The following is a 12,571-nucleotide window of genomic DNA, read 5'->3' on the forward strand; positions in this document are numbered from 1 at the left end:
TTTCTGAGGTTGGCCTGGTTAAAGTCCCTGGCTGTAATGAGCAAAGCCTCCGGATACCTGGTCTCAAGTTCACTGATGTTGGCATACAGTATGCTCAGAGCACACTCCACGTCTGCTTGGTGGGGAATGTAGACTGCGGTCAGTGTGACCGAGGGAATTCCCGTGGCAGATAGTAGGGACGGCACTTCACCGACAGGTGTTCCAGGTTCGGGCTGCAGGAGCTTGTCAGTGCCACTGTGTCTGAGCACCACACAGTGTTGATCAGTAGGCAGATGCCACCTCCCCTCATCTTGCCCGAAGACACCGTGCGGTCCATCCGATGGATCGAAAATCCCTCCGGTCGGATGACACAGTCGGGGGTGGCAGGTTAGAGCCAGGTCTCGGTGAAACAGAATACACAGCAACTCTGCATCTCCCTGCAGTAGGTGAGTCTCCCTTTAAGATCATCCACCTTGTTCTCTATGGTTTGCACATTAGCTAGTAGGATGGTGGGCAGAGGGACCCCGAAGCCCCTCAGCTTCAATCTGACCAGCAGCCCAGCTCTTTTCCCACGCTTCCTGGGTAAATAGTGCATCTTTCCAAGTTTCCATCGATGCAGTGTGCTGTTGTCAGCTCTTTGAGGTTGGTGGACGCATCCCACGGGGATCGATCGGTGGGTCGCGTCGTCGGGCGCTCCGGGTGGGGCCGAGTGACAGGGGAGGCTCTGCTGCCACTTCCAGCTGCCAGGGGCCCGGGCTGTCGATTGGGTCAGGCCCCAAAGCCAACACTTAATCCTGGATGGCCGGGCTCCTGGCTGAAACAAGTCCGTAAACCGAGTCACGGTTGCGGAGGCCTCCGCTCCAGCCGAGCCTTGGGCTCGATTTCCGAGGTCGGCGGTGGAGGCCTGACTTCCAGCAGCTGTGGATGGCCACCAACAGGGCTTTACGGTGATCGCTCTGGGGCACCTTGAGGTCTCCACTGTCACTTTTTTGTGGTCGTCTTCTCTGAAGAGGTGCTGGTCGGAATGGGCCGCGTCTCCAAGTGCTTCGGCATGGTAGCAGACCACAGGTCTCCGTGAACATGGTGGGCCTCGCTGGTCGGGTCCGGGTGCAATCCAGAGTTTAAGAAACAATTCTGACGCGGCGGTCTCCAGCTGGGTCAGTAGCTTCGCCAGGGTGCTGTTGATCTTGCTAGATGTAGCAGAGTGGAGGTTTAGAAGGGTTTCTCGGGTATAGGATAGTGGAGAGGGCAGTTTGCTCGGGAGAGCATGCACAAAGTCGCCAGTTACTGGTGCCATCTTATTCCCTGAAGGTTAATTTGCAAGTTGAGTTGGTGGTGAGGAAGGCAAAGGCGAAGTTAGCATTCATTACAAGAGGACTAGAATAGTAAAGTAAGAATGCAATGTTGAGACTTTATAAAGCACTGGTGAGACCTCACTGGAGTATTGTGAGCAGTTTTGGCCCCTACCTCAGAAAGGATTTGTTGATACTGGAGAGAGGTTCACAAAAATGATTTTAGGATTGAACAACTTGTCATATGAAAAGCATTTGGTGGCTGTAGGCCAGCAGTCCTCAACCACCAGGCCGCGGACCGGTACCAGGCCGTAAAACATGTGCTACTGGGCCGCGAGGAAACGATATGATTTGGTGATATGAGTCAGCTGGACCTTTTCTCATTCCCTGTGACGCTCTGTTGAGCTATTACGCATGCGAGGTCATTACCTGCACGTCATCCATGTCAGCACGGGAAGGAGATCAACTCCTTAAGCTTGCAATTGACGAAGGGCTGAAAAGTATGTTTGACATAATATCTCTGCCGGCATTCTGGATCAAAGGCAAGGCTGAGTATCCTGAGATAGCCACGAAAGCACTGAAAACGTTGCTTCCATTTCCAACATCATATCTCTGCGAAGTGGGGTTTTCTGCAATGAATGCAACGAAAACTAAATGCGGAATAGACTGGACATAAGGAACCCCCTTCGAGTATCACTGTCTCCCGTCACCCCTCGATAGGACCGTCTTGTTGCAGGGAAACAAGCCCAGGGCTCCCACTGATTCAGCGAAATTGGTGTGTTGCAATGATTTTATATGTTCATACGGGGAAAATATGTGCTGTGTGTTTAATATCCAAACATTACTTAAAATGTTATGATGCTATTGACTTATAATATAACCATGTAACAATTACAGCACGGAAACAGGCCATCTCTGCCCTTCTAGTCCGTGCCGAACGCTACTGTCACCTAGTCCCACCGACCTGCACTCAGCCCACAACCCTCCATTCCTTTCCTGTCCATATACCTATCGAATTTTTCTTTAAATGATAATATCGAACCTGCTTCTGCCACTTCTACTGGAAGTTCGTTCAACGCTTCAAGCTCCCCGTCCTCCCCTGATAATTGACTTATCACTATATTCACGCGAGGAAAATATGCGCTGTGTGTTTAATATTAAATTCGTTAGATAAACCCTTTTAGAAACGAAATTGAGTGTATTAGCCACTTATCACCGATATTCTGGTTGTAATTAATACCGCCTCCCCCGAACAGAATCGCCAAAAACGATTTGCAGAAAAAAATTGGCAGGTACACGCATGCGCATTGGTGCCTACGCAAGGCTTCATGGTCATTGTAGTCTTTCTCTGGGTAGACACAACGTATTTGACTGCTACTCTTGGCTGTTGGCAACCCTACCCCCCCCCCCCGATCCACAAGAATATTGTCAATATTAAACCAGTCCGCAGTGCAAAAAAGGTTGGGGACCCTTGCTCTAGGCCTGTATTCATTAGAATTCAGAAGAATGAGGAGTGACCTATTTGAAACCTGTCGATACAGTGGATTTTGAGAGGATGTTTCTTATGGTGGAAGAGTCTAACACCAGAGGACACAGTCTCAGAAAAGAGGGGTGTCTTTTTTAGAATGAAGATGAGGAAATTCTTTAGCCATAGAGTGGTGAATCTGTGGAATTCGTTGCCACAGGCAGCTGTGGAGGCCAAGTCTTTACGTATATTTAAGCAGAGGTTGATAGATTCTTGATATGTCAGGGCATGAAGAGATATGGGGAGAAGGTAGGAGATTGGGGCTGAGAGGAAAATCGGATCAGCCATGATGAAATGGCCTAATTCTGCTCCTATATGTTGTGGTCTTATGGTCTGTAGTTGTGCAGCACAGAGGTGGGTTCTTCAGTCCACTATGGCCATTCCCTTTTGCCCACATTAGGTCCATATCCTTCTGCACCTTGTCTATTTGAGTGCCTGTCTAAGTTCCTTAATATCAGAGTACATTTTTAATTTAAATTATTATAGTTGCTCTGCAAAATGCAGTTTGGGAAAAGAGTGATTATTGCAACATATATGTTGAACCAGTTTTCTGACAGCAACTTATATTCTACTTATTACAGAGATACTAAATAGATATGAAATTTTAATTTTTTTGCCTTGATCTTACACATGTATTTGTATGTTTATTTTTCCCTTTTGTAGCTGCATACATTTGTACAACTTGATAACTGAGTTAGAGTAACTTGAATTCAATCTTTTTTATCAATGACAAACCTTGCTTGATGCCCTTTTTTTCAGGATTATAAAAGTACATTGATATCAAACTACGCAGTAAGTAAAGGATCCCTTTATTAATAATTCATGAAGCATTTAAGTAGCTTTAGTGCCACCTCATTGGAGCTGGGTTGAAATTTGCAACCATGTCAGACTTGGTTACTACTCTTTCTAGCATAAATCTGGAATTCCAATATTGCTTGGAACATGTAAGGAAGGAGATTATTTTCCTGCGAAATTCAGTGTAAGGTTCTGTTGTTTCTATTTGAATTTCTTCTGCTAAGTTCATTTCAAATACTCTGATGTGAAATGTGAAAGGCAAAATTCAACATATATTTTTGTGGGCCTAACTACAATCAGCATTATTTTTTTCATTTATTCAATATATTTTTTGTAATTGTCCTAAGAACTACTCTCTCTTTTAAAGATCTGGCCAGCTGCACAATTGCTGAATTTCTACTTTATACCACTGGAACACAGGTAAAAACAAAAATATTCACTGAGTTTATTCATCCGAAAAATGTCTTTTATGTACTTTGTCACGGTGTTCCATGAAGGGTGTCTGGCCACAGGATTACTGATAAGATTTTGTATATTGTTGTAAATCCACTTTGGAAATAATCTGCCTGTATGTTGGAGTTGTAGCTCATCTGCCTCTGAAGTTGTCTTCATATTCAGAATCAGAATCAGGTTTATTATCACCGGCATGTGACGTCAAATTTGTTAACTTAGCAGCAGCAGTTCAATGCAATACATAATCTAGCAGAGAGAGAAAAAATAATAAATAAAATAAAACATAATAATTAAACAAGTAAATCAATTGCATATATTGAATAGATTTTTTAAATGTGCAAAAACAGAAATACTGAATAATTTAAAAAAGTGAGGTAGTGTCCAAAGCTTCAATGTCCATTTAGGAATCAGATGGCAGAGAGGAAGAATCTGTTCCTGAATCACTGAGTGTGTGCCTTCAGGTTTCTGTATCTCCTACCTGATGGTAACAGTGAGAAAAGGGCATGCCCTGGGTGCTGGAGGTCCTTCATTATCGACGCTGCCTATTCTGTGTTCCTCTCTTTCCTATTGAACACCATGCCATCCCATATAAGAAATAGTAGACATTTCCTTGGAGAGTGACCATTGCCAAGTTCTATCAACTGAAAAAGTAAGTGGAGTCAATAAGTAAAATTCATCCTGTGAAAATAGAGTGAAAACTATTGCCTGCTGATACTTTATCCATTAGTAAATGAAATTTATTTTAGATGGAGATGCATTATGAGGAAGAAGCACAGGAAATTGTGCATATTATTTACTTTGATATAAAAAAGAAAATTTGGTCCATTGACCCTGCTCTGCCATTCAATTTGACTGAATATTATCTACATGAGCACATTCGTACCCTTAACTCCATTTTCACTGGTTCCCTTAGTACACCAAATTATACTCAGCTTAGTTTTGAAAACAGACAGTAACTTTCCACAGGCCACGCCTCTCGAATTGAAAAAAAATACTTCTCAGCAAGTTTATCTTCACCAGATATGTCCCTTGCTTTCAACTCAATATCCGCATGGAAATCAAGCAACTATTATGCTCCAGATTTTTATTAAGTAACAAGTCAATTTCCCAAGCCATTTTTTTAATCTTTTCTAAACAGAGTTTTTGTTTTAAGTTGAAAAATCAAAAAATAAAACTTTTAATCTCAGCTGCTATTTCTTTACCACAGGTTGGCAGTTGTCCAGCTTGTCGCCCTGATGTGGAATACTTACCTCTCCTGGATGGCAAACAAAACGTGAATGATATATTTGAGTTATCTATAAATTCTCTCAGTCCTGTAGCAAAACACTGAATTTTCTTAACCATTTGACATGATCTTTTACCATAAGTTAACGTTGTAGAGTTAAACTGTTATATTTGTTGAACATGTGTTGGGAGGTAAATATTTCACTGTATTTGTTTGTGTTAGATCTCCTTTGTCCCAGGTTGAAACAGCATGTCCTCTTTCCATCTCAGTTATGAGGACATTAGTTCCTAAAGTAAATGAAGTTGGAAGAGGAAAAGGTGACCAGCAGTACTGTTACTGAACTTCCTGAAAAAACTTGAGCAACTGTTTATTGTACTAAACATGTATAAAGTTATTTTGTAATACTAGATTTCAGTTCATTTTTAGGATAAATTATATGTTTCACATGTCTAGGTGTCTTTTGGAACACTACATTATCTTGTGTAGTACTCTCCATTAACTCCTATTCGTGAGAAGTAGATAGCATTGGATTAAATTTAACTGATCATCAAATTCTGATAATTGTTGCACTGAGAATTTGTGCATTGTAACAAATTCACTATGGGGGGGGGTTGTAAAACTAAAGTACAGTAACGCACATAGATGAAATTACCCTGTGTCAATGAGAATAGCAACTGAACAAACTGGAGAATAAAGAAAATTGCATAATATTAATTAAAATAAATTTTAACTTCTGATAAAGTGAAAGTGTGAATAAAATATTTGCATTTTAAGAAAAATGCATGTTAGTCATTTGTGCTCAACAGTTGTTAGAAGTTGTAAAAATGTCCTTATACGTTTTTGTAATCTGAGTGTTCTTTCTGTACTGTTTATGCCCAATTAATAACTCATTGTAACATCAGAAACAAACTCTTATATTGAAAATGCCATTCTTGGAGAAGGTGAGCTACATGTTTGCCTTTTGAGGCCCAAGTAGCAAAACTGAGCAAAAAAAAACAATTAGGTTATAGAGGTTTACTAGGCACACTGATAACATTGTAGCCTGACTACATGAAGACTATAATAGAAATACACAATGGATAATGTTGGAAAAATAGGATAAAACAGAACACTGGTGTTTATAAAATGTTTCCTCTTTTTAAAATGAAGCCTTAATATATGCTGAACTCTATGCTACCATTACACAATCATCTTTGATGTATTTGGTCATTCAGCCACACCATTATCATTCCTCCTTACTGACCTAAAATTATGCCACAAAGGCTATTTTTAACTGGTCAAAATCTGGTGGATCTCATTTTATTGAAGTGTAAGGCAAATATTACAGCTAAATTTTGATTATTCCTAAAGTTAGAATTTTACTAATTTTTTACCTTTATTTCTGAATGTATTTGTTTAGAATTTTAATGTGGTGGTGTTCTAATAGATTTTTTTCTTTTAAATTAGAATCAAACATTTCCCAAATATTGTAAAACTAATTTATGTTGCTAGTCTATTTAAATTTAGTTTTTATTCTTAAGTATTAGTACAACTGTATAAATTAACTTACTGCGAAGATAAATAAGAAAATCTGAGCATGAAAAAATGTTAACTTGTGGATTGTAATTCATCAAGATTTAAAGGTACCTGCTTTATCTACACTAGGTCAAAAGGCCAGCACAGTGCTAAATCACCACTGTATGCAAGTTTGTGCATCACAGAAATAAACACCACCTGTTTGTTCTGAGCCTTTCATTTATTCTTTATCATTCTTTCCATATGAGTCTCGGGCTGGGCATATTAGAAGATTGATCATAGAACCATAGAACATTACAGCACAGAAACAGGCCTTTTGGCCCTTCTTGGCTGTGCCGAACCATTCTTCTGCCTAGTCCCACTGACCTGCACCTGGACCATATCCCTCCATACCCCTCTCATCCATGTACCTGTCCAAGTTTTTCTTAAATGTTAAAAGTGAGCCCGAATTTACCACTTCATCTGGCAGCTCATTCCACACTCCCACCACTCTCTGTGTGAAGAAGCCCACCCGCCCCCCCCCCAATGTTTGTGGAATCCCAGTAAGTTTCAGTAAATTACCAATGACTGGAAGTGGAAAATGCAAAAAAAAATTAAAAGGATATTCTGTTTATTTTAAAAAGCTACTTTAAAGATAGAGGAATGAGTAGTTAATTTATAGATAATTATTTTTATTGTTGTTTAGTATAATAAGCTGTGTATATATACTGCTCAGAAGCATTCACTGTCCTGTTTCACATTTCCTTATACTGCCTCTGATACCTATTGTACCTTCTGTATTGTTAGTTTGATATTCAACTCTTTAGAAATCAGACTGAAATTGGGACAATTTATTACAAATCATTATTAGTTTTAATGATTACGGTTTGGGAAGCAAAATTGAAATTTGTTTTATTCTGAAAATTGTCATTCCAGTTTGGAATTGTGATGAGCAGAAAATACTTTCAGGGCAATATAGTTACAATTTAAGATGTCATTGTAAACTGTAAATGAACTTTTACAGTGAAATCGTTCCTTTGAACCAGATGACAATATTTGTACTTGAAAGTAAACGTGTCCTGCTTTAAGTACAGAATGTTACTGATATTTGGATTTACTTTAATATATATTTGGCATTGACGCTACTTCCTGCACCCATGCTGAGCTTGTCAATTTCATCAACTTTGCCTCCAAATTCCACCCTGCCCTCAAATTCAGTTGATTCATTTCTGACACCTCCCTCCCCTTTCCTGATCTCTCTGCCTCCTTCTCTGGAGATAGTCTATCTACAGATGCCACTGGCTCATAGCTATCTTGACTATACCTCTTCCCACCCTATTATTTGTAAAAATGCCATTCCCTGTTCTCAATTCTTTGCCACGTCTCTTAGGGTAAGTCTTTTCATTCCAGAACAATTGAGATGTCCTCCTTCTTCAAAGAAAGGAGCCTCCTTTCCAAACTAAGCAAAAGAGCACAATTTAAGTAATATTTTAAGTATTTAATAGATTGTGAAATTTACATTAGAACATGTACACAATTAGGGTGAAATGTCAAGTCAAAGTTCTAAGTAAATTTATTATTAAAGTAACACACATCAAAGTTGCTGCCTGGCCTGCTGCGTTCACCAGAAACTTTGATGTGTTTTGCTTGAATTTCCAGCATCTGCAGAATTCCTGTTGTTTGCGTTATTATTAAAGTACATATGTTATCATACCATACATTAAGATTCATTTTCTTACAAGCATTTACAGGAGAAAAGCAGAATGTTATTTAAAAAAAACTTCACCTGAACAAAGACCGACAACCGGCCAATGTGCAAAAGGAAAGAAGATATGTAAATAAAAATAATACTGTAAACATGAGTTGTAAAATGTCCTTGAAAGTGAGTCTGTGGTTTGTAAAAACAGTTCAGACTAGTGGTAATTGAAGTTAACAATGCAGGCTCAGGAACTGGCTGATAGTAGGGTAATAAGTATTCCTGAATCTGGTTGTGTGGCACCTGCCACCTGATGGTAGTAGCAAGAAGAGTGCTTGGTCTGGATGGTAGGGGTCTTTAATGATGGATGCAGCTTTCTTGTGCCAGTGGTCCATGTAAATGTACTCAATGGTGAGGAGGGCTTTGCCTGTATTGCACTGGGCTGTATCCACCAATTTCTGTGGTCTTTTCCGTTACTGGGCATTGGTATTTCCATACTATACTGTGATGCCACCAATTAGAATACTCTCCACTGTGCATCTTTTGAAGTTTGTCAAAGTTTTTGGTGAATGTATGCAAACTTATAAGAACATAGAAGCACTGTTGTGACTTCCTAGTGCTGATTCCAGAAAAGATAATGCAATATGTTAATGTCAAGAAATTTAAAGCAACTAACTTCACCATCTCTATTCCTCTAATGAGGATGAATCACGGACCTCTGGCTTCTTCCTCCTGTGGTCAATAATCAGCTCTTTGGTTTATTTAATTTAACAATTAATTTGACATATGGGGAAGCACAATTCACGTGCATAATATTTATTTCTTGGGCCAGAAAATGCCAAGCTGCTCAATGTTATTAACAGTCTATTTACACCTTATGTACCAACATGTAAATACTTCTGGTCATTTTATAGTCTTTGCTGAGATGGCTTTTTAGCGCTGCTTTGAGCAATGATCCTCACTAAAGATCTGGAATTGGTTGACAGCAACTTTTGGGATTTTGATGTTTAAATGTGTATGTGTACTTCAGAAAGTCACTGCTATTTTCACATTATAAAGATCAACGACAGTGTTGGTCTTGTTCCCATTTTAGTAGTTAACTAGGCACCATATAGAAATGCTGATTTAATTCATGCAGTACAGTTGTATTCATTGGAAAGCAAGGGTTAGTTTTTTGTGAGGTTAAATGGTAGATTATATAACCCAATGAGAGTAAAATATTTGATATTTTGGAAGAACTTTCTATAATTCTTAACAGCATGGAACCCAAGCCGCTTCAAGAAGCTCTAGAAATAAAAATGACACTCAACTGGTCAGTCAGGCAGCATTTGTGGAAAGAAAAACTCAGAATTGAGAAATGAAAAAAATATTTAAGAACTAGCTGCAACTTCATTTTACAATAAACCTGCAGTGCAGTCCAGATCCTGACAACTTGCTATGTAAAATAAGACCATAAGACAAAGGAGCAGAAGTAGGCCATTCGGCCCATCAAGTCTGCTCTGCCATTTTATCATGAGCTGATCCATTTTCTCCTATTTAGTCCCACTGCCCCGCCTTCTCACCATAACCTTTGATGCCCTGGCTACTCAGATACCTATCAATCTCTGCCTTAAATACACCCAATGACTTGACCTCCACTGCTGCCCATGGCAACAAATTCCACAGATTCACCACACTCTGGCTAAGAAAATTTCTTCGCATCTCCGTTCTGAATGGGCACCCTTCAATCCTCAAGTCATGCCCTCTCGTACTAGACTCCCCCATCATGGGAAACAACTTTGCCACATCCACTCTCTCCATGCCTTTTAACATTCGAAATGTTTCTATGAGGTCTCCCATCATTCTTCTAAACTCCAAGGAATACAGTCCAAGAGCGGACAAACGTTCAAACGGACAAGTTTAGTTTTTCTCATGAGTTCTTTTGCTAATCACCATCATTGTTTGATCTCTGGTCCTTGAGCCTTTTGCGACTGGAAACAGTTTCTACCTACTCTGCCTAGATCCATGTTGAATTTAAGTCTATGAAATTCCCCTCAAAACCCCTGTTTCCCCAGTCCATCCACATTACAAAAGTTGCATAGACGTTACCGGCCAATTTATTATCAAAGTACGTACATATACTACCTTGAGATCAATTTTCTTCCAGGCATTTACAGGAGAGTAAATACGACAGAACTTATGAAAAACTATACATAAAGAAAGACTGACAAACAACCAATGTCCAATTGAAGACAAATCGTGGAAGTTTTAAAGTAAATAAATAATACCGAGTAGTAGAGTCCTTGAAAGTGAGTTTAATGGTTGTGGGGTCAGTTCAGCATTGAAATGAGTGAAGTTATCCATGCTGGTTCAGGATACTGATGATTGTAGAGTAATAACTTACTGAACCTGGTGGTAGGAGAGGAGAGCATGGCCTGGATGATGGGGTTCCTTGATGATGAATGCTACTTCCCTGTGGCAGTGCTCCTTGTAATTGTGCTCAATGATGGGCGCATTTGATAACCCTTCCTTAAGCATTGCAGTGTTATACTACATACAAGCATGAAGAGTTGTGAACAGAACTGAACGTTGCTCATTCATCAGGGCACATCCACTCTGCTGGTCTTTTAATGGAAAGAAAGTCATTGAAGAAGCAGCTAAACATGATAGACCATCTCTGTCTGTGCAAGGTATGTGTCTAGCCAAAGGAATTTTTGGTCTGTTCAATTTATCAATTGGAAAGCGAAGTTCATGTTTCTTACTCATTGATATTTGTATTAAGAGTCATTGAACTATGAAGTAATAATTTTGATTTATATATCCAGTGCCAATTTTACAGGTTTGGATATTCAGATAATAAAAATAGCAATAAACTTACAGGAAATAAGTCTGTCAGGAATTATGTTGATAAGAATTGATAATGTACAACGCGAACAGTTAAGATTAAAACCTTAGTTAAAACTGAAATCTGTTGGTTATTCCATAAAACAATGTTATTACAGAGCTGTACTCAAAGAGGACAAACTCATCCATGGAGGCAATTTGGCGGAGCTCAGAAATAAGATTAATGCAATTATGCTGATGGTACCCCAATAGCCTTTGAGAGGTGGCAAAACAGGCACTTCGTATTTGCATTAAGAAAAAGAGGCTAAGGAGAGGGTAGGCCCATTCAAGGACCTGTGTTCAGATTCCAATTAAATGCTAAATGAGTATTTCGGGAAGAATTTGGTGGAAACAGATCAGGCCATGCTAATGTGCTAGGACATTTTGAGATTAAGGAGAAGGTAGTGGTGGGTCTTTTGAAAAGCATTAACTGGATAAGTGTGCAGGGTCAGATGGCTCATATCCCCGAATATTGAAAGAAGCAAGCAAGGAGGTTGCTGGGGCTTTGACAAAAAACTTTGTGTCTCCCTAGCAACAGACAAGGTCCCAGAGGACTGGAGAGTAGCAAATATGCCCAAGAAGGGAAATAAGGATAATCCAAACAAGTGAACCTTACTTCAATGGGAGGGAAACTATTGGAGAGAGGATAATAAGGGATATGATTTATGCACATTTGCAAAGCTGTGGCCTGCTTAGGGATAGTCAGCATGGCTTTGTGCGGGGCAGGTCATGTCTTACGAACTTGCTTGAGCTTTTTGAGAAGCTGACAAAGCAGCTTGATGAAATTAAAGTAGTGGACATTACCTACATGGACTGTAGTAAGGTATTTGATAAGGTCCCTCATGGAAAGTTAATTCGGACAATGAAGAAGCATGGGATCTAGGGTGAATTACAAGTTAGGATTCAGAACTGGCTCGCCTATAGAAGACCAAAAGACATTGAAACAGAATTAGGCCATTTGGCCCATTAAGTCTGCTCTTCCATCTGACCACAACTGATCCATTCCCTTTCAACCCCATCCTCCTGTCACCTCCCCATAACCTTACATGCCCTGACTTATCAAGAATCTATCTACCTCCACTTTAAATACACTAACATCCACAGCCACCTGTGGCAATGAATTCCACAGATTCACCACTCTGGCTAAAGAAATTTATCCTCATCTCATCTCTGTTCTAAATGGATGTCCCTTTATTCTGCGGTTATGCCCTTTGGTTCTAGACTCCCCACCACAGGAAACATCCTTTCCA

General features: G+C 39.7%; 1 protein-coding gene across 3 annotated transcripts in view; it reads left to right on the forward strand.

The window, feature by feature from the left end:
* mpv17 (mitochondrial inner membrane protein MPV17) overlaps positions 1 to 7,416 on the forward strand; it is a 48,832-nt gene extending 41,416 nt beyond the window's left edge. For 2 of the 3 annotated variants that reach the window (XM_072278964.1, XM_072278948.1), the window contains exons 6-8: positions 3,556 to 3,588; positions 3,959 to 4,011; positions 5,252 to 7,415. In XM_072278964.1, coding sequence (XP_072135065.1) covers positions 3,556 to 3,588; positions 3,959 to 4,011; positions 5,252 to 5,321 — 156 coding nt within the window. In that variant the 3' untranslated portion in view covers positions 5,322 to 7,415. Of the gene's footprint in view, positions 1 to 3,555; positions 3,589 to 3,958; positions 4,012 to 5,251 lie in introns of all 3 variants that reach the window. The other variant, XM_072278957.1, reaches the window with a different exon arrangement.
* Positions 7,417 to 12,571: the final 5,155 nt, after the last annotated feature.

The sequence above is a fragment of the Mobula birostris genome, chromosome 2 (genome assembly GCF_030028105.1).
Source record: "Mobula birostris isolate sMobBir1 chromosome 2, sMobBir1.hap1, whole genome shotgun sequence".
NCBI classification, from domain to species: domain Eukaryota; kingdom Metazoa; phylum Chordata; class Chondrichthyes; order Myliobatiformes; family Myliobatidae; genus Mobula; species Mobula birostris.